We start from the raw sequence: 27,069 nt of genomic DNA, 5'->3' as shown, positions 1-27,069 counted from the left end.
TCTAGTCTTATTTATCTTATGTACTCATGCTTTTACATGTCTACTTCAACATGCACTGGTAAATGACGATATTGTGAGTGTTAGAGTTCGGAATAGGGGCCGGACCGCTCATTTCTCATTTGCTATTTGCAGATGATTTGCTGCTATTTACAAAAGCTTCTCTTCCACAAGTACATGCAATTAAAGCCTTGCTCTAGGCGTCTGGTAAAGGTTTTGGTCAAGTTGTAAATTTGCAAAAGTCATCTCTTACTTTCTCCCCAAACACTCAACTTCGGTTCCAATGCTTGTTCTCTTATTGAACAAAAAAAAGGCAATTATATTATACCTCAAAGGAGATAAATGTAAATTTTGTAAAATTGAATTAAACATTCTGGTTGAGTCTTGTTACCAACTACTCTCCTTAACGCTTAAATTCTACCCCATGAATGCACGCTACGGTATTGGCGGGCTCCAAAGATCTTCATTTGGATCAAATTAAAATTGATCAAAATATTAAAAAATTTAATCAAGAATAAATGGGGAATGCCTAACTGTAATTTTCATGGTTTAGATAATACATTGGGCCTTTCTCAGATCTTAGTAAGCACTAGAGCCTTATATATTGAATATAACTAGAATCGTCTCCACGCGAAACTACAAAACATTAAAAAATGGAATCAATAAGTAAAGAAAGCAAGTATGTAATTTTCATGTTTTAAATAATACATCACCTTAATTATCTTGCATCAGGTATTAGCTTCACTCTTTCCAACGGCTAAACCCATCTATAAATAGAGTACCGAAACACAAGTTTTCTTGCAGAGAGACATTTCTACCCATAATAGCAACAATGGAAGGAGTTGGCGGGTTTGCTTCAGTGGTGGCAATTGGGATTCTGGTAGCAATTTGGTGTGGATGGAGAGTGTTGAATTGGATATGGTTCCAACCCAAGAAGCTAGAGCGGATTCTGAAGAAGCAAGGCTTCAATATGACTCCATACAAGATTCTATTTGGTGATGTGTTCGAGATGGGGAAGATGCATATGGAAGCTGAGTCAAAACCCATGAAAATGACTCATCAAATCCCGGAACGTGTGGTTCCTTGGAACACTCATGTCATCCAGAAATATGGTACGTATGAATCTATTATCAACCTGAAAGATTTTCTACTTTCAGGATCAATAACTGATCAAATCTGCATTTATGCAGGTAAGATGTCTGGGTATTGGGTGGGAAATGCTGCAAATCTGAACATCATGGATCCTGGTCTCACAACCGCCATTTTGAATGAGAAGTCGGGGCGGCCTCCCGCCCCCCCGCCCGCCGCTCCCCGGCTCCCCTCCCCCCCGCCCCGTTTGCCCCGCCGGCCCGTTCGTCTCTTTCCTCTGCCCTTTCTGCCCCTCCCCCTCCTCCTTCCTTCCCGCCCTCTTTTGCCCTCTCCTCTCTCCCCCCCTTTCCCCCCTTGTTTTCTCTGGCCCTCCCCCTTGTTTTTTCTTTTCTTCTTTCTTTTGCTTCGTTTGTGTTTTTTTCCTCTTCTGTTCTCTTTTGTTTTGCCCCGCCCTTTTTGGCTCTTCTTTTTTTTGCTTTCTCTCCTTTTTTCCGTCTTCTCTCTTGTTGTCTTTTTTTTTTTCCTTTGTCTTTGCTTTTCCTTTTTTTTTTTCTGTTTTTTTTTCCGTCTTTTTGTTCTTTTTTTTGTTTTTTGCTGGTGGTTTTTTTGTCTTTCTGTTTTCTCTCTCTTGTTTTCTTTTTTTTCTTAGCTTGTTTGTCTCTCTTTTCTCCCTGCCTCCTTTTTGTCTTTCTTGTTCGTTTTGTTGTTTTTTGTTTGTGTTCTTTTTGCTTTGTGTGCTCCTCCTTGTTTTGCTTTGGTTTTTCTTTTCGTTCCTTTGTTCGTCTCTGTTTCGTTTCGTTTGTGTGCTTCTCTTTGCTGCTTTCTTGCCTTTTTTCTTCTTCTCCTCTTTTCATTTCTGTTTTTCTCTTCTGTTGGGCCGGCGGGGGGGGGGGGGGGGGGGGGGGGGGGGGGGAGGCTTGGGGTTGGTTTGGTGGTTTGCCTTGTCTTGGCTGTTTTGTTGGTTCTTTTCTTTTTCCCTTCGGCTTACTTATACCTTTTTCTCGTGCTTCCCTGTTTGGTTTCTCTTTCTTCTTGGGTATTGTTTACTTTGTTGTTTTGGTTTTTCTGACATCTTTACTTTTTATTTTCCTGGTTTGGATTTGTTTTTTCTTTTTGTTTTTTTCTCTGTCTTACTTTGATATTTACGACCAAGATTGGCCATTGCTCGACGGCCTTGGGCTGGCCTCGGGTGGGGCCTCGGGGGCTTCGGGCCTCGGCTCGGCCCGGCTTCGCTCGCGGCGGCCTTGGCCTCGGCTTCCCCCCCCCGGGCCTTGGGCGGTGCTGCTGGCTGGGCCGGGCTTCTGGCGGGGGGTGGCTCTTTCCTTGGGTGGCCTGGGCTGCACAACCGCCATTTTGAATGAGAAGTCTGGTGTTCTCAGGAAGCCTGACTTAGACCCAGTTTCCAAGATGTTAGCGTGGGGGGTTTTCAATTTTGAAGGAGAGCATTGGGCCACGCACAGAAGAATTATAAACCCTGCCTTCCATATGGAGAAGTTAAAGGTGTTCTTATCCTATCCTTCATTCTGGGTTTTGCATGTTAATGTTCTTTATGAATTACTGGTATTTTTTATTTTTTATTTTTTGAATTTGATTTGCAGCATATGTCATCAGCGATTACTACAAGTTTAGACGATTTGACCAACAAGTTGGAAAAGGTAGTTCCATCAGAGGGTTGCAGTGAGGTGGATATTTGGCCTCACATCGATGCTTTGAGTGCAGATATTATCTCTCGAACCCTATTTGGCAGCAGCTTTGAGGAAGGGAAACGGATTTTCCAGCTTCAACACGAGCAAGCTCAGCTTGTAATAGTTCTTCAACGTTCAATATACCTCCCAGGCTTTAGGTAATTAAAGCTGGGATTTTGACCTGATAGCTCATTAATTAATCTCTAGCTGATTGCAATTTGATCCTTGCATCTACTAATACTTTTCTTCTTCTTCTTCCTGTACAGATTTTTACCCACAAAAACTAATAGAAAAATGCATGGAACTTATGCGGAAGTGCGAAAGCTTTTGAGAGATCTCATCGATAACAAAACAAAAGCTCTAAAGGCAGGAGTGGGCAACAAGGACTTACTGTCACTGCTACTAGAATCATATCATCAAGACGAAGGAAAGGTAACAATGGATGACCTGATAGAAGATTTGAAGGTATTCTACTTTGCTGGGCAGGAGACTTCTGCAACTCTGATGACATGGACGTTGTTACTACTAAGTTTACACCCAGAGTGGCAAGTCCGTGCAAGGGAAGAGGTCTTTCAGGTCTTTGGGAATGAAAAACCACATTGGGATAGATTAAACCAACTCAAGATCGTAAGCAATTCTATTTAATTAATTAAAGCTACGTATGTACTTTTCTTTCCCCATGTTGCATGCATGCATGCATGGCAATAACGAAGACTTCCACGTATTGCAGATTCCCATGATTTTGTTAGAGGTGCTTAGGTTGTATCCACCGGCAGCAGGTGTCTTTCGGTATACTCTCAAGGATTTTAAGTATGAAGATATAACAATCCCACCAGGAGTAACACTGGTATTACCACCAATCCTTATTCATCATGATCGTGAATCCTGGGGCAACGATGTAGATGAGTTCAAACCAGAGAGATTCGCAGGAGGAGTTGCCAAAGCCACAAACAATAAACTCATATATTACCCATTTGGTTTTGGACATCGTCTATGCATTGGGCAACAGTTTGCCATGACTGAAGCTAAGATGTCTTTGTCAACTATTCTGCAACGCTTCTCATTTGAACCCTCTCCATACTATGAACATGCTCCAGTGAATCACATTGCCCTTCGTCCCCAACGAGGTGTTCAGCTCATGGTAAGTAAGGTGCAGCATCATTTGCCTGCATGATCAACCCAAACTGCTGCTAGATGTGATATTTTAATTAATAAATAAGGCTCCATGCATGATGATAGGTTACGACCTTTGTGTAGTGGAGAGATTAATCTATCCTGAATAAATTTGTAAGCTTGGCTTCTTTTTCAATAAGGTCTGTATGTGAACTCTGAATGTATCTATAGATAATAAAATGATTTTGGAGTTAAGATTAACGTGTATGTGTATGGATGTACCAATAGTTATACATGGGTATGAGAACTATTAGCATTACAGTTGATGATTATATCCTCATGTATAATATTAGGGGATGAATCTGAAAAAGACAGTTATACCTTTCAAAATCAAGTCATGGCTGTCCCATCTATATTTCTATGGGCGGCTTGAAAATTGTTATTTCACCGCAATTTTCGCAGATGGAGAGAATCTAGATTCACAGTTCCTTCTAACTACTCAAGAAACTACAAGTCAAATGCTCCTCTACCGATTACAAAAAGACCTTCATGTCGATGTCCCTTCATATAATCTTTTTTTTTTCGACTCTTAGCTTCTCAAGTTTCCTTGGTCATTACATTTTTTTTCCAAATATACAAACTATTTAGTATAAACAAAACATTTAAAAAAAAAACTATCCAAAACTTAGGAGCATTAGTGCCAATTGTAGGCAAGATTTTCCAGCAGTATGGCTTTTGGAAACAGGGTTGTATCCTGCGAGCTTCACTTTATTTATCGAAGCTACGGCGGAACCAAATTCGAGGACAGTGACATCCTGCAGTTAAGGAACCTCCATCGCTGCATTCATTCCTTTGATTCCTGATTTCTCTGTGGGGTTTCGAATTCTGAAGTGGCTTCTGGCTTGGAATTTGTTGTTGAAGTCTCTTTTAATTTCCACCAATAAATAATCCCCATGGCTATAGTAACTAAGTTATGTTTAAAAAATTTCCTTTCAAATTTCATCACACATGAGGTACTTGTGCTCGCCTGGAGAGGGGTGGAGAGGAATCCAGATGGACACCTGATGAAAGATGACTCGCTTGAAAATTAATTCCTCACCATTTTAGACAAGGTAATCATCATCAGAAGGTAATCTTCTCAACCGATCCCAAAGCAAACAAAGAAAATCATTCTTGTTCTCTCTTCTTTCGCCTATCTTCTTCTTTGCTTCCTACTTTTCTACTCTATTTTGCTCCTCTTTTCTTCTTCTCCTTTGAACTGTCTTTGCTTCTGGGCTGCACAAGGAATGGCCTAAGCAACACCCATGCATGGTGATCTGGTGATCTTAGGTGTTACTATTCTCTTCTCTCTTTGTCTCCAATTCCCATTGACTTGAATTCCGTCATTTCGCGTGGAATTCTACGATCCTGCGTCTCTTTCGTTGCATGAGTTTTTTGGGTTCTTTTTTCTTCAGATGAAAATAAGAGATAGGAAGAACTGAAGAACAAGGGGTTCATTTGCTTCATTTCGCTGGATATGTGATAGCATCGATTGGAATTTTTTTTTCTTTCTTCTTTTAAATTTCAAGTTCAAGGGTGACAGGGTAATCCCCAATCCAATTGTGGGTAATTTAGGAATTATATTAAAAAAAATGACAGTTTAACAGAAGAAAGTAATAGAATGGATTGATGTGTTCAATACAAATCCAAATTTGGAGTGTCAATAATTATTAAATATAAAATGAGGTGTTAGTGCATTAAGGCTTCTGATTTGAAGTGTCACTGCAATTTTGACACATTTATATTTTGAAAACACAAAAGAATTTAATTGCATGAAAAACCACCAGTTAGTTTGAAGTAATAAATAAATGAAGAGCACTTCATCACTTCACCACCGTTCTGGCAGGGGATCTCTTGGTTGCAGCTTGCGTTTGTAGTCAATTAATTTTTCCCTAGCCCAAAAATAAAATATCTTGTGTGAAGGGAGTCCAAGTTACAATTATTTTTTTTTTTGAAATAAATTACACGGCATCCACTATAAAGGGGGTAAAAGTCTTGACCACTCGCTATGTGGATTCATCTTAAAAAATTATTTAGTCGACGTGATTTTTATGAATACACAAATGTTTAGCGCTTTTATGGTAGAGGTGAAATCTTTGGATTTCACTTCATATCCATAAATCTACAGATTTATGTTTTTAGTTTAAAAAAAATGAATATTTAGATTTTATGAGTTTAGTGATTTTCACAACCAAACGGGTATAAATCTCGCATTCATAAATTCATGTAACCAAATAGGCCTTTAAATATGACTAAGGGCATTTTGGTCATTTTATACCTATACTTAACTGAAAATGTAATTGTGGGTAACTTGTAATTTTGAATATGAATGCCATGTAATTTAGGAAGTAATAGCGGCTGGTCAAGAGTTTTACCCCCTTTATAGCTGGTGTCGTGTAATTTTTTTATTTTTTTATTTTTTTTTGTGTTGTTGTCTTTCCCACTGGGGTGAATCATTCCAGTCAAGTTAAATGGTATCTCTTTATCTTAAGTAAATATATACCACAAAATTTAGGGTAAATATCACTTACCTCCCTTCTTAGCTGGACAAATAGCACTTACACCCCCTCTTAGTTGGATAATATCACTTACCTCCCCTCTTACCTGGCAAATATATCAAACACTTCCCATTTGTTAATTGTCTCGGTTAAATTTAACTTAAATATTTTTCTAAAACCCCAAACTATCCTTGGCTAAAAATATTTTTTTATTTTAAACTTTAAATTATCGTAATCACCCTAGCCGTTAAAATACTAAATTATCCTCAATTAAAATAATTATTAAAAACAAAAACACCATAGTTAAAATTCAAATTATCTTTAATTGTTAAAATCCCAACATATCCTTTTTTTATTTTTTTTTATCAAACAATTAAAAAAACCCAAAATAGTAGTACGTGTTTAATTTTATCAACATACTTCTTTTTTTTTTAATTTCACTTGATAGTAGTATGTGTTTTTTTAATTGTTTGATAAAAAAAAATTAAAAAAAAAGGGTATGTTGGGCTTTTAATAATTAAAGATAATTTAAGTTTTAACTATGGTGTTTTGGTTTTTAATAATTATTTTAATCGAGTAATTTAATAGTTTAACTGTTAGGTGATTACGGTAATTTAGGGTTTAAAATAAAAAATATTTTTAGTCAAGGGTAATTTAGGGTTTTAGAAAAATATTAAACGGTAAAAGTTAAATTTACCCGAGAAAGTAAATAGAGGGGAGGTGTTTGATATATTTGCTAAGTAAAAGGGGAGGTAAGTGATATTTACCCTAAATTTTATTATATTATGCTTACATGCATTCCCTAGGTTTCAAATGATATATCAAATATTATAAAAATAATAGAATTAAATGGTGATAGTGTCTTTTATTTTTTTGGTACAAAGGGATTTTATTAAGCCAAGGGATGGAGATATTAATATGCCTCAGCAAGAGTCGAACCCACAACTTCTTCACTAAGAGGTGTTGGTTTCACCACTAGATTACAATATTTTTTATTTCCCTAACGTTCCCCTGGCATTAGTGCTCTTTCATTAAGTTACCCTTTTATCTTTCAAAACAACTACTGTCTTCAGTTCAAACATTTAGAAATTACGTGTCCTTTCATCAACTAGAAAATATTTTGTTTTAATGGCGTGTTGTGCATACTTCTTCTAGTACGTTTCTAAGTGTTTCAATCCTTTTTAATTATTTAAATGCATCAACAATCAAGAACGTTTGATCTGTTTTCAATGATTCAATTATTCTATGGACCATAACAACAAAACCCAGTCATGGAAGCAAATTATATATCAACTAACCTTAGAATAATCCTAACCCAAATTTATTAGATTTGATAAAATTGATTGAACTTACAAATATTCTAATATTCATTGTAAACTAGTATGTACTAATCTACAAAAGTATAACCTTGAAGAAACTTCGTTCCATATATTTTTGTTTAAAGGCTGATGAATGGCAACGGCATTGACTAAGCTAACAAATATTCAAATATTCATTATAAACACTAAGCCACACAAGTTATATCCTTAAAGAAAACTTGGTTCCATATAATTTTATTTATAAGCTGATGAATGGCAATGGTATTGTTTAACTAAAAAGTTTGCTCATACAATAACAACAAATGAAAGACAAACATTTTTACTCACTTAGGTCAATTATTGACAAAATTATTGTTTATTAAACAAATCACAAAATCTTATCATGAATGGCAATGACATCGACTAAGCTTACAAATATTTTAATACTCATTGTAAACCCGTACACACTAAGCCACACAAATTATAGCCTTAAAGAAAATTTGGTTCTATATATTTTTGTTTATAGGCTATTGAATGGCAATGGATTGTTGAACTAAAAAGTCTGCTCATACGATAATGATAAATGAAAGACAAACATTTTTACTCACTTAGACTAACTATTGACAAAATTATTGTGTATTAAACAAATAAAAAAATCTTATCATGAAACTAATTATATATTTGATCTTTTTCAAGGAAAAGAAAAGAACTAACAAGCAACAATTTAACTTCCTATTAGAAAAAATTAATAAAATTATCATTTTGATTTTTTTTTTATATTTTTTCTTGGTTTCTAAACAATATTGAGTTGAACTCAATCATATTTCTATCGTAAAATAATATATTGAGAAAAATATTTTTTTTTGTTTAAAGGTTGATGAATGGCAATGGCGTTGTTTAACTAAATAGTTTGCTCATATGATAAATGAAAGACAAACATTTTTACTCACTTAGACCAACTATTGACAAAATTATTGTTTATTGAACATGCTAAAAACGTGGAATGAAGAGAGAGAGAGAGAGAGAGAGAGAGAGAGAGAGATAAGGTAGGCGACCAATATTTACGTGATTCGGTTGAATTCAACCTACGTCCACGAGAGAGTTTCAGATATTTTTCACTGTATTGAAAGTTGTGTACGTGGCTTCTTTATATAGAGATAGAGTCATTGTTCATCAATATTCTAAGACTCTTGTAGTTGTGATCTTCTAGATTCCCTGAATTACAACGTTTGGATTTATATAAAATATTGATCAGGGTTTTGTAGCAATTGTAATATGTATCAAACTATTCTTTGGGTTGATTAGAGTTTTTGTGAGTACTAATTGTAGAAACTTTCTTGAGTGTAGTGGCTAATATTTGATCAGTTGTGGAACTCTTAGAAACCTTCTTGAGTGTAGTGGCTAGTATAACTCTTAGAAGCAACCCTAGCCGCATAAACTTGAGATGAAGGGGCGGATCAGGTTTTGGTTGAATTTCTAGAAATATCCCTAATAAAACAAATCACAAAATCTTATCATGAAACTAATTACATGTGTGATATTTTCCAAAGAAAAGAAATAAACTAATCATGGTAAGGCAATAGTTTGACTTCCTATCAGAAAAAAATTAATAAAGTTATCATTTTAAATTTTTTTATATTTTTCTTTTGGTTTTTAGACAATATTGAGTTGAAATCCCTCATATTTCTATCATAAAATAATATATGAAGAAAAGTCTTCATTCAAACTAACACATGTTTGATGATGTATCTAAAAAAATGAGATTTATTTTTCTTGAGATATTAAAAGAAAACCTTACTTGACATTGAAGTTTACATTTTTTTCTTAAGAAAACCTTACTTGACATTGAAGTTTACATTTTCCTCTTTCTTCCTTTCGTTCTCTTTCTTCTTCTTTTTTAGTTCATTTGGGTCAGCTTGCATGACCTCTCCACTGAAAAATATGAATCTTACCACTCTACCAACCGTAAATTGACAACTATTCTTTTATTTAACAATATTGTGTTAAGATTTTCACATGCATGCTAAGCAAAAATTTGTTTTAAATTTCCTCTTAACGACTCTAATTTGGACAAACTTAGAATCAATTGAAACATTGAAAAATGATATGTGACTCTCGTGTTTAAATATTACATTTGGTCCTCTAGATCCTTCTAAGTGAGAGTTTTGTGTACGATATATTTTGCAAGAATTGATGGGTGTAATTTCTATATGTACCTCTAAAAAAACTTCAAAATCCAAAAGGAAAAGAAATTTAAAATCCTAATCAACACTTTACAAAAAAAAAATAATAATAATATTGAACAGATAAATAGAGGGATAATGATGCTAGGTTCTACCTTTATACATAGGTAAATTTTTTACACAAGAAAAAGTAATTCACTTGTATCATCTTTAATTTCTTTCTTATTCGTTTTCTTAAAAAATTAAGTTGGGTTTTTCACTTTATTTCAATTCAATGAAACATTCATGAATATGAAATTTTTTGGGTAAATATCACTTACCTCACCTCTGTTAACTTTCTTAGTTAAATTTAACTTTTACCGTTAATTTTTTTCTAAAACCCCAAACTACCCTTGGCTAAAAATATTAATTTAGTTTAAACCTTAAATCATTGTAATCACCCTAACATTAAAATACTAAATTACCCTCAATTAAATAATTGTTAAAAACCAAAATATCAATTAAAATTAAAATTATATTTAATTATTAAAAGCCCAACATACCCTTTTGATAATTCAGTATTGAAATTGCATTTTGATATCAAGCAGTTCGTGTTTTTTTAGTTGTTTGATAAATTTTAAAAAAAAAAAAGGTATGTTGGGGTTTTAAAATTAAAGATAATTTGGGTTTTAAGTATGGTATTTTGGTTTTTAACAATTATTTTAATTGAATGTAATTTAGTATTTTAACTATTAGGGGGATTACGATAATTTAGGGTTTAAACTAAAAAAATATTTTTAGCCAAGGGTAGTTTGGGGTTTTATAAAAATATTTAACGGTAAAAGTTAAATTTAACCGAAAAAATTAATAGAGGGAAGGTGTTTAATATATTTGTTAGGTAAGAGGGGTGATAAGTGATATTATCCAAGTAAGAGGGGGTGTAAGCGCTATTTGTCCAGCTAAGAGGGGAGGTAAGTGATATTTACCCAATTTTTTTTTTTGTTGAAAGTGAAACTTGCTCAATATCAAACAAAATGATCTTCAAATATTCTATTTGAATTGCATTGATAGAATTATTCAAAATTTTGATAATTTAACAAAGAAGAAGTAAAGAATGCACAACTATAGTTCCATGTTTTTCTTTATACAATTGGCCCTCTTTAGAGGCTATGCGTGCAAGGAACGTATCTATTCTCATTTGGATCTTGTTAGAGGTTTTGGTCAAAAAATCTTATTAGAGTTGCGTCTATATAAAGAATACATAACCATAGTTAGTCCACATAAGAGGTCAGAGTTCAAATTCCTTCGAGACCAGGAATCCCTTGAGATGTAGTCGTGGTGCGCGCAAAATGACCTGAATGAAATTCAGATTCAAAAAAAAAAAAAAAAAAAAAAAACATAACTATTGTGGAGACTCCCCTAGGCAAGATAAGCTTACCAGCTTATGATAATGAATAGTAATCACGGTATTTTATAATAATCTCTATTATTGTCAACCCACACCTCAGGGTTGGACTTTGGAAGATAAGATAGCTTACCAGCTCATGATAGTGAATAGTGATTGGGGTATTTTATAATAATTTCTATTATGATCAACTCACGCCTCAGGATTGGACTTGGAATATCTTCATTTGAATCAAATTAACATTATCAAAATCTTGAGAAATTTAATCAGAAATAAGTAAAGAATGCCTAGTGTAATTTTCATGTTCAACATATTCCTATAAACAGATCGGATTCTGCTCAGATACACCAGTATCCAAATCCTAATCCGACAGAAATTTAAAGAAGACATCCGTATTTGAATCCAAAACTTTATCGAATATTCGATAATAATCTGATCCGATTTATTGATTGGTGATTGCCATTTTTTTTATATTTCCAATTTCCAGGTTACGAATACTGGATTCTTAATCCGATAATCAACCCTTTTTTAGAGAAAAATGTTTAATACTTTACTCTAACCGGATAATTGGAAGTTACTCATTACTGGTTTCTGAATCCAATTGTCGTCCATTTTCAAAGAAAATACTTTACTCTATTTGGATTATCCAATCCGATAAGAAATCATCCGAATCTGAATCCGGTTGCTTAGCAGACGGATACGGATATTTTCCGATAAGAAAAATTTTGGATACGAACACCCTTAACGAATACAAATGCGAATTCGGAGGTAAATTTTAGCTATCAGTTTATAGGTCTAGTTCTACATAATACGTTGGACCTTCTCGATTAATTTGAGTAAGCAAAAGAGCCTTATGCATTTAGCATAACCAATTTCTTCTAAAAAGACTTTTAAATTCTCCACATGATCTACACAAAGACTTTTAAGTTCTCCACGAGAACTACACAAAGACTTTTAAATTCTCCTCGTGAACTACACAAAGACTTTAAAATTCACCACATGAGCTACACAGACTTTTAAATTCTCCACATCAACTACACTAAGGCTTTTAAAAAATGGAATGAAGACGTGAAATGGCTCTGCAACAGCACCGTGCAGCTATGGCATAGATTGAAACTTGCAGCGTAAATGATTTTTCTTTGGTAAAGTTTAACTGTGAAATGCTACATGGTGCACCCAAGTAGGGATTCACATCCTCTGTAATTTATTTCTCTGTAATTCCCTCTTAAGACTGTGCCACGTGGCATTAGGTAATCCAATGGTCACCCAATTCTAAACCCATCCATATATTCCTCTCTTCTCTCTCTTCCCCAAATTCAGAAAACCCTGAATCCTTTGCGATTTTTCCGTCTCTCAGTGTCTCCTCCATGCAAAATTCTTAAGAGAGAGGCTCTTCACTGTCTCTCTCACTATCGGCTATCGATCTCTCCTCTTCTTCACGAAATTTAAAAAAGCCCCGAATTCTTGCGATTTTCTCATCCTCTGCAAGGCTCACTGCTCTCTCCACTCTCTTCACAAAATTCAGAGAGATCTCTGGAATTGCAAGGATCAATCTCACTCTGTCTTCCTTGAGTCGCGTCTTAATTATCTAAACTATTGGAATAACCTTTGGTTGTATCAGTAATGTGTAATTTTATGGGGAGCAATCATGAGGCCTTTATTTATTGATGACGATAGCGGATGCATGTTATGTATACATTGATTTATACTCACTTCTCCTAAGGAAATAGGTAGGTGATTTACTTGTTCAAAATGGAAAATAGCTTTGTGCTAGTGTACTTAATTGCGTTGTAAAGAAACCTCTCTCTTCATAATTTCACACGGAAGAGACATTGAGAGATCGAAAAATTACAGAGGATTCAGGGTTTTTCTGAATTTGAGGAAGAGAGAGGAAAGAGGAATATATGGATGGGTTTAGAATTGGGTGACCGTTGGATTACCTAATACCACGTGGTACAATCTTAAGAGGGACTTACAGGAAATCACAGAGAAGGAATTATAGGGGATGTGAATTCCCAAGTAGAATTTACCAAAAAAAAAAAAAAAGAAAAGAAAAATGAATTCCCAAGTAGAACTACGGAACGTAAATATGTGACTGTTTTAAACAATACATTTGTCCTTGTCATGCACCTGCTGTACGTCACTCTCTCTCTCCATTGGCTAATTCCATGATTTCCATCTATAAATAGATGAGTACAGTAACCCAAGTTTCCTACAGAAAAGTATCTACCTATTCAAAGCGGCAGCGATGGAAGGAGTTGGGTTTGCTTCAGTTGTGGCGTTTGGGATTTCGGCAGCAATCTGGTTTGGATGGAAAGTCTTGGATTGGATATGGTTCCAGCCCAAGAAGCTAGAGCGGTGTCTGAAGAAGAACGGCTTCAATATGACTCCATACAAGATTCTATTTGGGGACTCGTTCGAGATGGGGAAGATGCATATGGAAGTTGAGTCAAAACCCATCGAAACAACTCACGAAATCGGGAACCGTGTGGCTCCTTGGAACAATCATGTCATCCAGAAATACGGTACGTATGAGTCTATTATCAACCAACTTGAAAGATTTTCTAATTTCAGGAATACCTGATCGATCAAAGCTACTACATGCGTGCAGGTAAGATGTCTGGGTATTGGTTGGGAAATTATCCACAGCTGAACATCGTGGATCCTGATCTCACAAGCGCCATTCTGGGTGATAAGTCTGGCGCTCTTAGGAAGCCTGAGTTAGACCCAGTTTCCAAGATGATATGCTTTGGGGTTTTCAATTATGAAGGAGACAAATGGGCCATGCACAGAAGACTTATGAACCCTGCCTTCCATATGGAGAAGCTAAAGGTATTCTATTCTTATCAGTCTAGGGTTTGCATGTTACTGTTCTTTGTGAACTTGATTCCTGTGAATCCTTATCGTTAGTAATATTTTTAATTTGATTTGCAGTCTATGTCATCAGCGATTACTATAAGCTTAGAGGATTTTTCCACCAAGTTAGACAAGGTGGTTCCATCAGATGGTTGCTGTGAGCTGGATATTTGGCCTTACGTCGATGCTCTCAGTGCAGATGTTATCTCTCGAACACTATTTGGCAGCAGCTATGAGGACGGAAAAAGGATTTTCCAGATTCAAAAGGAGCAAACTGAGCTTGTAATGGTTCTTCAACGTTCGATATACCTCCCAGGTCTTAGGTAAAGCTGGGATTTGCACCTGATTTTCACTTCATTTCTCATTCCAGAGTCTAAGATATGATCCTCGCATCTGCTAATACTTTTCTTCTTCTTCTTCTTCTTCTTCTTCTTCTTATAGGTTTTTACCCACAAAAATTAATAGAAGGATGAATGAAACTTACGCTGAAGTGCGAAATATTTTGAGAGTTCTCATCGATAACAAAACGAAAGCTCTCAAGGCAGGAGTGGCTAACAAGGATTTACTGTCACTGCTACTAGAATCATATAAACAAGAGAAAGGAAATAAGATTACTATGGATGAGGTGATAGAAAATTGTAAGCTATTCTACCTTGCTGGGCAGGAGACTACAGCAACTCTGATGACATGGACGTTGTTAGTACTAAGTTTGCACCCAGAGTGGCAAGTCCGGGCCAGGGAAGAGATCTTTCAGGTCTTTGGGAACCAAAAACCACATTGGGATGGATTAAGTCAACTCAAAGTCGTAAGTGATTCTACCTGTATATATATATAGATAGCTACTTTTCCATGCCATGCATGATGCATACATGACTAATATATGAATCGAATGGCTCTAACAAGAACTTCAATGCACTGCAGATTCCCATGATTTTGCAGGAGGTGTTGAGATTGTATCCACCGGCAGCAGTTCACTTTCGGTATACAGACAAGGATTTCAAGTATGGAGACATAACAATCCCAGCAGGAGCAGTGCTGGTATTACCAGCGATCCTTGTTCATCATGATCGTGAATACTGGGGCAAAGATGCAGATGAGTTCAAACCGGAGAGATTCTCAGGAGGAGTTGCCAATGCCACAAACAATAGACTCATATATTTCCCATTTGGTTTTGGACAACGTATATGCATTGGGCAACAATTTGCCTTGACTGAAGCAAAGATGTGTTTGTCAACTATTCTGCAACGCTTCTCGTTTGAACCTTCTCCATTGTATGAACATGCTCCAGCAAATCTGGTTGCCCTTCGTCCACAACGAGGTGTTACCCTCAAAGTACTTAAGGTGTAGCATTATTTGCCGCCGTCATATCTCATCCCCAGTACTATATATCTATGGTATTTTAACTAATAAATTAATGGTTGTACTCAACTGAAGAGTCCCATGCAGGATAGGTTACTACCTTAATTAGGGTAGTGGAGTGATTAATCTATCCTGATTATAATAAATTTGTAAAACCTTAGCTTTCTTTCTTTCTTTTTTTTGCAATAGTGTTTGTGTGTACTCTAAATATATCTATATGCAATAAGATGATGGGAGGAGTTATGACTAGTACCGTGCAATGGATGTACCAATTGTTTTATATGTACAAAAGAGTGCTTATGGTCTCAATTATAAAATAGTTTCCAATACAACGCGATTATATAATTTTATATTTGTTTTATATGTATACACTGAGATGACCGCTTAAGAACTAATATATTTTCAACCAGTCTATGTTATAAAAGATTTCAAAATGGTGGCATCAGATAGTGGTCTATCATCTTATGATTATAATTCATTTTAAATTGAAGTGTTTAACCACCTCCCTCCCTTATTATTATTATTTTTTTTATCAAAAAAAGAAAATATATAGCAAAGACTATATGTTAGGGTTTAGAAACTTACATTGATTATTTCTTTGTTTTTAGTTCAATTTAATTCTATTATATGCGAAGTCCACAATCTCAGGCGGAAATGTGTTTCGACCTAAGTATGGATTCGAGATCCAACTCTATTTTAGATTGTCATCTAATTATATTCAAATCAGTAAATGAACCATCTTGTCCCTTGGTCCAACCGTTAATGATCACCTAATATAATTGCTTCGAATCTAGAGATAACTTTACATATTAAAATAATAGAAAAAACATATGGGGTATCACATATATATATATTTTTTTTATATTTTCACCAAAAGGTCATTTGTATTAAAGATGGGAAAAAAAATTACAGTCATACAATAATACACAAGTTGAGTGTTTTGATTGAGAGGAACCTCAAACACTCAATCTCACAACAATAGTTGCCCCAAATCTCACATGAACCTCAAGATTAACATTTGCTCATTCATTATTTAAATCAATATCAAGGACCCCAGAGGCATCCCAATTTAATTCAATCTTAATCATGGCTGACCAAGGTAAATTAGTATCAGAATTTTTTTGTCTTGCTGCTGAACTAGCCAAAAAAATCAGTTGCAGTGTTCATCTCTCTGTGGCAATAAAGAGATTTTCCACTGTGTTGAGTTCAAAAATGCCTCAAGATCTCTCTATCTTTGAAAAACACACCATAGAATGCTTTGCTGTTGAACCAAAAATACAATTATAGCGGAGTCGCATTCCACCCAAAGACAGGGAAATTTTAAAGTGCAAGCCCACTCTAAGCCATGTAAAAGAGTTTTAAATTCTACTTTAAAATTTAACTTGACATCCAAAAAAACCTTAAAGTCCATAGCATCCTTACTGTATGATCTCTAAAAACTCCTCATGCCCTTGCCCTTCTTGAGTTGCCCAATGAGCGGCCATCGATATTTAGCTTTACCCAACCATGCGAAGAAGGGTTGCAGAAAATCTCTTGAGAAGTAGAAATGCTGTTGGTTCAAAAATTTAGACCCAAAGATTCTAATGCTTATTGCAAACTAGTGCTCATTAATCTACAAAAGCTATAAACTTAAAAAAATTGTTCCATATATTTTCATTTAAGGCTAATGGATTGTACCAATGCATTGTTGTTTGCTTATAAATAAGTGAAGGACAAACTTGTTTCCTGGAAGTCTTGACTTCCTATAAAAAAAAATTAAGAAGATTATCATTTTGCTTTTGTTCTATTTAAATAACATTGAGTTGAACTCTTTCTTATCTCTATCATAAAATATATATTGAGACAAATCTTCATTCAAACTAAGCATGCTTGATAATCCATTTGAAAAATGAGCTGTTGTTTTCATTGAGATATTAAAAGAATACCATACTTTATGCGTGAGATTAATTATATACATTGAGGTTTAATTTGTCTAGACATGATATAATTTTTAAAACAAGAAAATTTAACTAATTTTTCATGATCTTGTCTTGAGTCAGCTTCTTTTCCTTTATTAACAATATCAAGTAAATATTTTAGTTTTGGATCTCACTAGACTCGATAGCTTACAAGCTTATGATAGTATAGTGAATAGGATATTTGATACGGATGTCAGTGTTATCATCCAAATGTATTCTAATGTATTAAAAGTATAAACTTATATCTGCTCTTATTAGGGAGTATGGGCAAATCTGAGTGCTATTGGAACTTAATTAACGCTGTTGAAGGTGATGATGATAGCTATGCTAGTTAATGTTTGTACACTAATCAAACATTTAGGCTGAATTGTATTATCAACTACTCTCATTAAGACTTCAATTCCACCCAAGAATGCACTTGAACCCACACCGCAGGATTGAACTTAAAGGATCTTCATTTGAATCAAATTAAAATTGGTCAAAATCTTGGAAAAATTAACCAGGAATAACTAAAGAATGCTGTAAGTGCAGATATTATCTGTCGAATACTATTTGGCAGCAGCTATGAGGAACAGAAACGGATTTTCCAGCTTCAACATGAGCAAGCTGAGCTTGTAATGGTTCTTCAATTCAACGCTGGATATGTATACCTCCCAGGCTTTAGGCAAGCTGGCATTTTGACTTGATTTTCACTTCATCTATCATTGTAAAGTCTACAATGTGATCCATGCATCTTCTAATACTTCTCTTCGTCTTCGCTTACAGATTTTTACCTACAAAAATTAATAAAAGAATGAATGAAACTTATGCTGAGTGTGAAAGCTTTTGAGTTTTGATTCTTTTCCAAGGAAAACAAAAGAACTAATCAAGGCAACAATTTAACTTCCTATTAGAAAAGAATTAATAAAATTACCATTTTGAATTTATATATATATTTTTTAATATATTTTTTCTTGGTTTTTAAACAATATTGAGTTGAACTCAATCATATTTCTATCATAAAATAATATACTAATTAAGAAAAATATTTTTTGTTTAAAGGCTGCTGAATGGCAATGGCATTGTTTAACTAAATAGTTTGCTCATATGATAAATAAAAGACAAACATTTTTACTCACTTAGACCAACTATTGACAAAATTATTGTTTATTAAACATGCTAGAAATATGGAATGAAGAGAGAGAGAGAGGAAAAGGCAGGTGACCAATATTTACATGGTTAGGTTTAATTCAACCTACGTCCATGCGAGAGTTTCAGATATTTTCACTGTATTGAGAGTTGTGTACATGACTTCTTTATACAAAGATAGAGTCTTTGTTCATCAATATTCTAAGACTCTTGTAGTTGTGATCTTCTAAATTCCTTGAGTTATAGCGTTTGGATTTACATAAAATATTGACCAGAATTTTATAACAATAATTTGTATCAAACTCTTCTTTGGATTGATTAGAGTCTTTGTGAGTACCAATTGTAAAAAGCTTTTTGAGGGTAATGGCTAGTGATTTATCAGCTGTGGAACTCTTAGAAACCTTCCTGAGTGTAGTGGCTAGTGTTTGATCAGCTCTGGAACTCTTAGAAGTAACCCTAACCGCATAAGCTTGAAATAAAATGGGGGCTAGGATTTTGGTTGAATTTCTAAAAATATTCCTAATAAAACAAATCACAAAATCTTATCATAAACGAATTATATATGCGATCTTTTTCAAGGAAAAGAAACGAATTAATCATATAGTAAGGCAACAGTTTGACTTTTTATTAGAAAAAATTAATAAAATTATCCTTTTAAATTTTTTATAGTTTTTTCTTGGTTTTTACACAATATTGAGTTGAACTCAATATACTGAGAAAAGTCTTCAGTCAAACTAAAAGATGAGATTTTATTCTTATTGAGATATTAAAGAAAACCTTACCTGACATTGAAGTTTAATTGTTTTTCAAAGTATGATACAATTTTAACGCAAGAACATTTAGTTGATTTTATATGGTTTTGTTTCTCTTGAGTTTACTCCTTTTTTTTATTTAACAATATTTTGTTGAGATTTTCTCCTGATCGATGACGCATGCATGCTAAGCAAAAGTTTGTTTTAAATCTCCTCTTAAGGACTTTAATTTGAACCAAATTAGAATCAATCAAAACATTGAAAAATGATATGTGATTTTTGTGTTTAAATACATTTGGTCCTCTAGATCCTTCTAGGTGAGAATTTTGTGTACGATATATTTTGCATTCATTAGCTCAAGTAGATCATCTATAAAGAGAATTGATGGGTGTAATTTCTATGTGTACCCTCTTAGCTAGAAACTTCAAAATCCAAGAGGAAAAGAAATTTTAAATCCTAATCAACACTTTACCAAAAAAAAAAATATAGAATAATATTGAACAGAAAAATAGAGGGATAATGATGCTAGGTTCTACCTTTATAAACAGGTAATTTTTTTACACAAGAAAACGGAATTCATTTGTAACATCTTTGATTTCCTTCTTATTCGTTTTCTTGAAAAATTAAGTTGGGTTTTTTACTTTATCTCAATTCAATGGAACATTCATGAATTGATGAAAATTTTTTTGTTTAAAGTAAAACTTTTTCAATATCAAACAAAATGATCTTCAAATATTCTAATTTGAATTGCATTATTTTGAGAATTTAATTAAGAAGAAGTAAAGAATGCACAACTATAATTTCCATGTTTTTCTTTACACAATTGACCCTCTTTAGAGGCTATGCGTGCCAGGTAGAAATTCTCATTTGCATCTTGTTAGAGTTTTTGGTCAAGAAATCTTATAAGAGTTGCATTTATATAAAGAATACATAACTATAGTCAGTGCAGGAGGCTCCCCTAGTCAAGATAAGCTTACCAGCTTATGATCGATAATGAATAGTAATCACAGTATTTTATAATAATCTCTATTATTGTCAACCCACACCTCAGGATTGGACTTTCGAAGATAAGATAGCTTACCAGCTCATGATAGTGAATAGTGATTGGGGTATTTTATAATAATTTCTATATGATCAACCAACGCCTCAGGATTGGACTTGGAATATCTTCATTTGAATCTAATTAACATTTATCAAAATCTTGAAAAATTTAATCAGAAATAAGTAAAGAATGCTTAGCTGTTATTTTTATGTTCTACATAGACCTATAAACGGACCGAATTTGACTTAGATACTTTATCGAAATCTCGATAATAATTTGATCTGATTCTTGATTGGTGATTGCCATTTTCTTTATTTCCAATTTCCAGTTACCGAATACCGGATTCCGAATCTGACAATCAACCCTTTTTTAGAGAGAAGTGTTTAATGCTTTACTCTAACCGGATAATCGGAAGTTACTCATTACCGGTTTCTAAATCCGATTCTCATCCCTTTTCAAAGAAAATACTTTACTCTATCTGGATTATTCAATCCAATAAGAAATTATTTGAATCCGAATCCGGCTGCTTAGCGGACGCATATGGATATTTTTCGGTAAGAAAATTTTCGAATACAGACAACCTTAACGAATACGAATGTGAATTCAGAGGCGGGTTTCAGCTATCAATTTACAGATCTAGTTCTACATAATATGTTGGACCTTCTCAGATTAATTTGAGTAAGCAAAAGAGCCTTATGCATGGATTTTTATTTGCGGCCGCCGCTTCTGGCAGCAGCCGGCGGCCCATATATTGCCACGTATGTAGACTTTGATCCAACGATGTGTATTAAAAATGCGGGGTTTAAATGTAAATAAAATTTTCTTTTTTATACTAAAGGGTTTTATATTTTAACAATTTACAAATCGAAACCCTTGAATATTAAACGCTAACTGTTCATCCAAAACTCAAGTTCGGTTCTTTACCTCAGAAATCCTATAAAATGAAGGTTTGTAAAATTAATAATATTAGAAAAGATGAAGCTGCTGAAGAATCCAAGGAAAAAATAACAAAAAAAGAGAAGGAACCCTTCATCTCCTACAACGTAAGTCTCAGAACCCATTTTCAATTCCTTTTCTATTTTACTTGAAAGCTTTGTTTCCAAATCCCCTGTTTTGTTGCAGCCACTCGGTCAAGTTCCAGCTTTTGAAGATGGAGACTTGAAGGTCTTCTGTAAGTAATCAAATCTGCTTCAATCAATCAAACGATTCGGGCTGATTTTGATTTGGGTTCTTGCTTGATTTTGCAAAATCGACGGCAATAATATCTTATATTAGAATATCGCAACTGTGGCTGTGTGGATTGAAGTGGAAGGCCATTAACATGATCTGTTTGTTAGAAAATCCCTGATTTAGCTTTGTTGGGAGATATTCGGCTGTATATTTGCTAATCGTGAAGACTCGATGATGCTTACACTTCGGGTTAGGGCTCGCTCCAGATTCTTTATTACATCAGCGGCGATATGTCGGAAGAATCATTCGTAGCGGCGATATGTCGGAAGAATCATTCGTAGAGAGTAGAGAGAAGGGTTGGAGGTGGCGAAACGGAAAGCGAAGGCATTTGAGAGAGACCATCAACTTGTTTACCTACTTCGATGGCATCGCTCCAAATTCTTTGCAATGAACAGTTAGCATTTGATATTCTGGGGTTTGGGTTTGTAAATTGTTAAAATATAAACTCCTTTAGTATAAAACAAGAAAAACTTTTTTACATTTAAACCCCCAAATTTTTAATACACACCGTTGGATCGAAGTTTGCATACGTGGCAATATCTGGGCCGTCGGCTGCTGCCAGCAGCAGCGGCAGCCGCAAATAAAAATCCCTTATGCATTGAGCATAACCATTTCGACTATCAATTTACAGGTCTAATTCTACATAAGACATTGGACCTTCTCTGAGATTAATTTGAATAAGCAAAAAAGCCTCCACGTAAAGTATACAAGGACTTTTAAATTCTCCATGTGAACTACACAAAGACTTTTAAATTCTCCACGTGAACAACACATAGACTTTGTACTGCCACCGCACCGTGCAGCCATGACTTTGATTGAAACTTGCGGCGTAAATGATTTATTTATTTATTTTTTTTAAGTTGTAACCGTGAAATGCTGCATGGGGCGCCCAAGTAGAGGAGCGAACTTAAATAAACTGTTTTAAACAATACATTTGTCTTTATCATGCACCTGCTGTACGTCATTCTTTCTCTCCATTTAATTGCTAATTCCATCTATAAATAGAGTACTGAAACCCAAGTATGCCTGCAGAAAAGTTTCTAGCTATTGATTGCAGCAGCGATGGAAGGAGTTGGGTTTGCTTCAGTTGTGGCATTTGGGATTTTGGCGGCAATCTGGTATGGATGGAAAGTCTTAGATTGGATATGGTTACAGCCCAAGAAGCTAGAGCGGTCTCTGAAGAAGAACGGCTTCAATATGACTCCATACAAGATTCTAATTGGGGACACGTTCGAGATGGGGAAGATGTATATGGAAGCTGAGTCAAAACCCATCGCAACAACTCATGAAATCGGGAACCGTGTGGCTCCTTGGAACAATCATGTCATCCAGAAATACGGTACGTACGTACGTATGAGTCTATTATCAACCAACTTGAAAGATTTTCTAATTTCAGGAGTACCTGATCAAAGCAACTACATGCATGCATGCAGGTAAGATGTCCGGGTGTTGGTTGGGAACTCGTCCACAGCTGAACATCATGGATCCTGGTCTCACAAGCGCCATTCTGAGTGATAAGTCTGGTAGTATTAGGAAGCCTGAGTTAGACCCAATTTCCAAGATGATGTGCTTTGGGTTTTTGAATTACGAAGGAGACAAATGGGCCATGCACAGAAGACTTATGAACCCTGCCTTCCATATGGAGAAGCTAAAGGTATTCTATTCTTATCATTCTAGGCTTTGTATGTTACTGGTTTTTTGTGAATTTGATTCATGGGAATCCATATCATTAGTAATTAATATTGTTAATTTGATTTGCAGTCTATGTCATCAGCGATTACTATAAGCTTAGAGGATTTTTCCACCAAGTTGGAAAAGGTGGTTCCATCAGATGGTTGCTGTGAGCTGGATATTTGGCCTTACATCGATGCACTCATTGCAGATATAACCTCTCGAACACTATTTGGCAGCAGCTATGAAGAAGGGAAAAGGATTTTCCAGCTTCAAAAGGAGCAAATTGCGCTTGTAACGGCTCTTCAACGTTCGATATACCTCCCAGGTTTTAGGTAAAGCTGGGATAATTTTCACTTCATTTCTCATTCCAGAGTCTACGATATGATCCTCGCATATATATGCTAATACGTACTTTTCTTCTTCTTTGCTTACAGGTTTTTACCCACAAAAATTAATAGAAGAATGAGTGAGACTTACGCTGAAGTGGGAAATCTTTTGAGAGTTCTCATCGATAACAAAAAGAAAGCTCTCAAGGCAGGAGTGGCTAACAAGGATTTACTTTCACTGCTACTAGAATCATATGAACAAGAGAAAGGAAATAAGATAACTATGGATGAGGTGATAGAAAATTGCAAGCTATTCTACCTTGCTGGGCATGAGACCACAGAGAGTCTGATGATATGGACGTTGTTAGTACTAAGTTTGCACCCAGAGTGGCAAGTCCGGGCAAGGGAAGAGATCTTTCAGGTCTTTGGGAACCGAAAACCACACTGGGATGGATTAAGTCAACTCAAAGTCGTAAGTGATTTTACCTGCTGCATGTATATATACAGATAGCTACTTTTCCATGCCATGCATCATGATGCATGATACATACATGACTAATATATATATGAATCGAATGGCTCTAACAAGAACTTCAATGCACTGCAGATTCCCATGATTTTGCATGAGGTGTTGAGATTGTATCCACCGGCAGCAGTTCACTTTCGGTATACAGAGAAGGATTTCAAGTATGGAGATATAACAATCCCAGCAGGAGCAGTGCTGGCATTACCAGCGGTCCTTGTTCATCATGATCGTGAATACTGGGGCAAAGATGCAGATGAGTTCAAACCGGAGAGATTCTCAGGAGGAGTTGCCAATGCCACAAACAATAGACTCATATATTACCCATTTGGTTTTGGACCACGTATATGCATTGGGCAACAATTCGCCATGAATGAAGCAAAGTTGTGTTTGTCAACTATTCTGCAACGCTTCTCGTTTGAATCTTCTCCATTGTATGAACATGCTCCAGCAAATCTGGTTATCATTCGTCCAAAACATGGTGTTCCCCTCAAAGTACTTAAGGTGTAGCATTATTTGCCGGCATATATAATCATCCCCAGTACGTACTATCTATGGTATTTTAACTAATAAATTAAAGGTTGTACACTTGTACTCAAGTGAAGAGTCCCATGCAGGATAGGCTAATTACTACCTTAGGGTAGTGGAGTTATATATTAATCTATCCTGATTAAAATAAATTTGTAACCTTAGCTTTCTTTCTTTTTTTTTTTGCAATAGTGTCTGTGTCTACTCTAAATATATCTATATGCAATAAGATGAACAAGGATGTACCAAGAGTTTTATGTGTACAAAGTTTTTTGTACCAATGTCTACTCTAAATAATGGATGTACCGATGGTTTTATGCGTACAAAGGAGTGTGTTTTTTATGGGTCTTATCGTATGGTCTCAATTATAAAATAGTTTTCAATACAATGCGATTATAGATTTGTTTTGTATGTATACACTGAGATGATGACCACTTAAGAGCTAATAAATAAACGTACACATATTCGATTCTTAGTTCAATTGGCAAAGAACAACAATTCATACAATATTGGGATTAGTATAAATCTTGAGTATCACATTTTCAAGCAGAAGCTCATAGATAACTCGGCTTGCCGCCAAGGGGAGTTGTTGAATGTCTTCCACGTTTAAAGCAACCTCGAGCAACACTAGAGAATCACCCTGAACCATTTGTCTAGGTTCTCACAATCTAATTCCATAGTCAAGTTTTGAAAACCCTCTCAGAGACAAGCAAGAATACATTTATGGAGACATATAGCTTCATGCACCCACCAGACTGTCCATTCAATTGAGTAATTAAAACTTGAAGAAATATCTCTTAAAGAGTCTTTTTGTGTGTTAAATCTGCTGCTTAGTGAGATCTAAACTAATGTTGGGTCCCCTTGGCATAATAAATTAATCACCAAAGAACCATTGACCCCATTCTGCATCTTAGGCATGGGATTTCTCGGATATGGAATGTAGGGATCTGGATTATTCGTGTTCTACGAAACGGTTTAGACATATGAAGTGGTGGCTTTACAAGAGACCGTATTAGTAGATCAGATTGAGTTTCTCTGTTGGCAATGGGCAATAAATTAGCAAGGGAATATCGTTGCCAAATGCCAAGTGAGTTTGCTATTCAGCTCAATTTCCTCAGAAAATTTGATGAACAACATAATATTCTAGAACAAGTTTGGTTTCTTTTACAGTAATACTGAAGCAGATCACAGGACACCCAACTACTTATGTACCCATGATAGAAATTTTTATAATAAAAACAGATAAATTTTGATATAATGCATCAAAATCCAAGAGAGAAAGCAAATTGAAAAGGAATATATGTGCAGACCTCCTTGTTAACATCAGGATGGAATCTGAGCGCAAGCTTTCTGTAAGCTCTCTTAATTTATTCAGGCATTTGCGGTGGGCGAAACGCTCAAAAATTCATACGAATTAAGATTCTCTTTTGTTTGCTCTTGAAAGAAGATTGGCTATAACTGGGAATTGGTAGAGAAGATTTTGACTAGTTTTTTCAGATAGAGAAGGCAACCGTGAGGAGATTTGAAAGGCCAATAGGTATTAGGACAATCCAGCCTTAGCATGTTTTCTGGTGATTGCATGAATATTCATGAATGAATCGAGTGAGTCTCCTTCACTCATCTCATTCGTAAACGCTCGTCTATTCAAAGAGACTTTAGAGTTCATGCATCAAAGTCGGTGACACTTCGAGAGCACACTTCAACCAAACATTTGACGCAGCAGGAAGGAACCGATGTGGGCACTGGGTGCACTAGGTGTGGGTGAAGGGAATATTTTAGTCATTTCAAAACGAATGTAACACATCTCAAATTGTATTAGTTGTTTTACGACTTAGACATAATTTATTACACTAAGAAGACTCAACATTAGTTTAAGTCTAACTAGGAGCCTGTTTGGTTACATGAGTCTAGAGATTTCAAATATCTGGAGACGAAATATGTGGATTCATTGGTGATTTTTGTGAATGCACAAATGTTTAGCGTTTTTATGGTAGGGATGAAATCTTTGTATTTCACCACATACCCATAAATCTACAAATTCACGTTTTTAGTGTAAAAAGATTAATCTTTAGATTTCATGAATCTAGAGATTTCCACAACCAAACCGGTATAAATCTTGCAATAATGAATCCAGAGATTATAATGGCCTGTTTGGTTACATGAGTCTAGAGATTTCAAATCTATGGAATTATAATTTATAAAATTAACTGTTTGGTTAACCGAATATGTGGAATGAAATAGGGATGGAATATTTAGATTTCACTCATACCCATAAATCTATAGATTCATATTTTTAGTGTAAAAAGATGAATCTAGAGATTTTCACATCCAAATGGGTATAAATCTCACATTCATGAATCTAGGCCATAAGAGAATCCACGCATAAAAAACTCTTTTTTAAAACTAA

General features: G+C 35.0%; 3 protein-coding genes across 3 annotated transcripts; all 3 read left to right on the top strand.

The window, feature by feature from the left end:
• Positions 1-829: 829 nt before the first annotated feature.
• On the top strand, positions 830-4,029 carry LOC149025797 (cytochrome P450 CYP72A219-like). Its single transcript, XM_089143602.1, has 6 exons — positions 830-1,109; positions 1,188-1,272; positions 2,466-2,586; positions 2,685-2,929; positions 3,038-3,398; positions 3,502-4,029. The coding sequence occupies exons 1-6, from the start codon at positions 830-832 to the stop codon at positions 3,943-3,945; spliced, it is 1,536 nt and encodes a 511-aa protein (XP_088999728.1). The 3' UTR covers positions 3,946-4,029.
• A 9,485-nt stretch (positions 4,030-13,514) lies between these two features.
• Positions 13,515-15,840, top strand: LOC149025796 (cytochrome P450 CYP72A219-like). The gene is made up of 5 exons (XM_089143190.1): positions 13,515-13,811; positions 13,898-14,118; positions 14,221-14,465; positions 14,584-14,947; positions 15,064-15,840. The coding sequence occupies exons 1-5, from the start codon at positions 13,535-13,537 to the stop codon at positions 15,487-15,489; spliced, it is 1,533 nt and encodes a 510-aa protein (XP_088999316.1). The 5' UTR covers positions 13,515-13,534; the 3' UTR covers positions 15,490-15,840.
• Positions 15,841-22,663: 6,823 nt separating this feature from the next.
• LOC149025795 (cytochrome P450 CYP72A219-like) lies at positions 22,664-24,680 on the top strand. The gene is made up of 5 exons (XM_089143189.1): positions 22,664-22,950; positions 23,045-23,265; positions 23,373-23,617; positions 23,720-24,083; positions 24,219-24,680. The coding sequence occupies exons 1-5, from the start codon at positions 22,674-22,676 to the stop codon at positions 24,642-24,644; spliced, it is 1,533 nt and encodes a 510-aa protein (XP_088999315.1). The 5' UTR covers positions 22,664-22,673; the 3' UTR covers positions 24,645-24,680.
• The last annotated feature ends 2,389 nt before the right edge of the window (positions 24,681-27,069 follow it).

Source organism: Hakea prostrata, chromosome 2 (genome assembly GCF_041222555.1).
Source record: "Hakea prostrata isolate BN-2017 chromosome 2, UWA_Hpros_2, whole genome shotgun sequence".
NCBI classification, from domain to species: Eukaryota; Viridiplantae; Streptophyta; class Magnoliopsida; order Proteales; family Proteaceae; genus Hakea; species Hakea prostrata.
This window is presented reverse-complemented; position numbering and strand designations above follow the sequence as displayed.

Coding starts and splice junctions, on each gene's coding strand:
- LOC149025797 (XM_089143602.1), top strand. CDS start 830: ATGGAAGGAGTTGGCGGGTTTGCTTCAGTGGTGGCAATTGGGATTCTG. Junction 1,110..1,187: donor TCATGTCATCCAGAAATATG/GTACGTATGAAT, acceptor GCATTTATGCAG/GTAAGATGTCTGGGTATTGG. Junction 2,587..2,684: donor TCCATATGGAGAAGTTAAAG/GTGTTCTTATCC, acceptor TTTGATTTGCAG/CATATGTCATCAGCGATTAC.
- LOC149025796 (XM_089143190.1), top strand. CDS start 13,535: ATGGAAGGAGTTGGGTTTGCTTCAGTTGTGGCGTTTGGGATTTCGGCA. Junction 13,812..13,897: donor TCATGTCATCCAGAAATACG/GTACGTATGAGT, acceptor ACATGCGTGCAG/GTAAGATGTCTGGGTATTGG. Junction 14,119..14,220: donor TCCATATGGAGAAGCTAAAG/GTATTCTATTCT, acceptor TTTGATTTGCAG/TCTATGTCATCAGCGATTAC.
- LOC149025795 (XM_089143189.1), top strand. CDS start 22,674: ATGGAAGGAGTTGGGTTTGCTTCAGTTGTGGCATTTGGGATTTTGGCG. Junction 22,951..23,044: donor TCATGTCATCCAGAAATACG/GTACGTACGTAC, acceptor GCATGCATGCAG/GTAAGATGTCCGGGTGTTGG. Junction 24,084..24,218: donor GATTAAGTCAACTCAAAGTC/GTAAGTGATTTT, acceptor AATGCACTGCAG/ATTCCCATGATTTTGCATGA.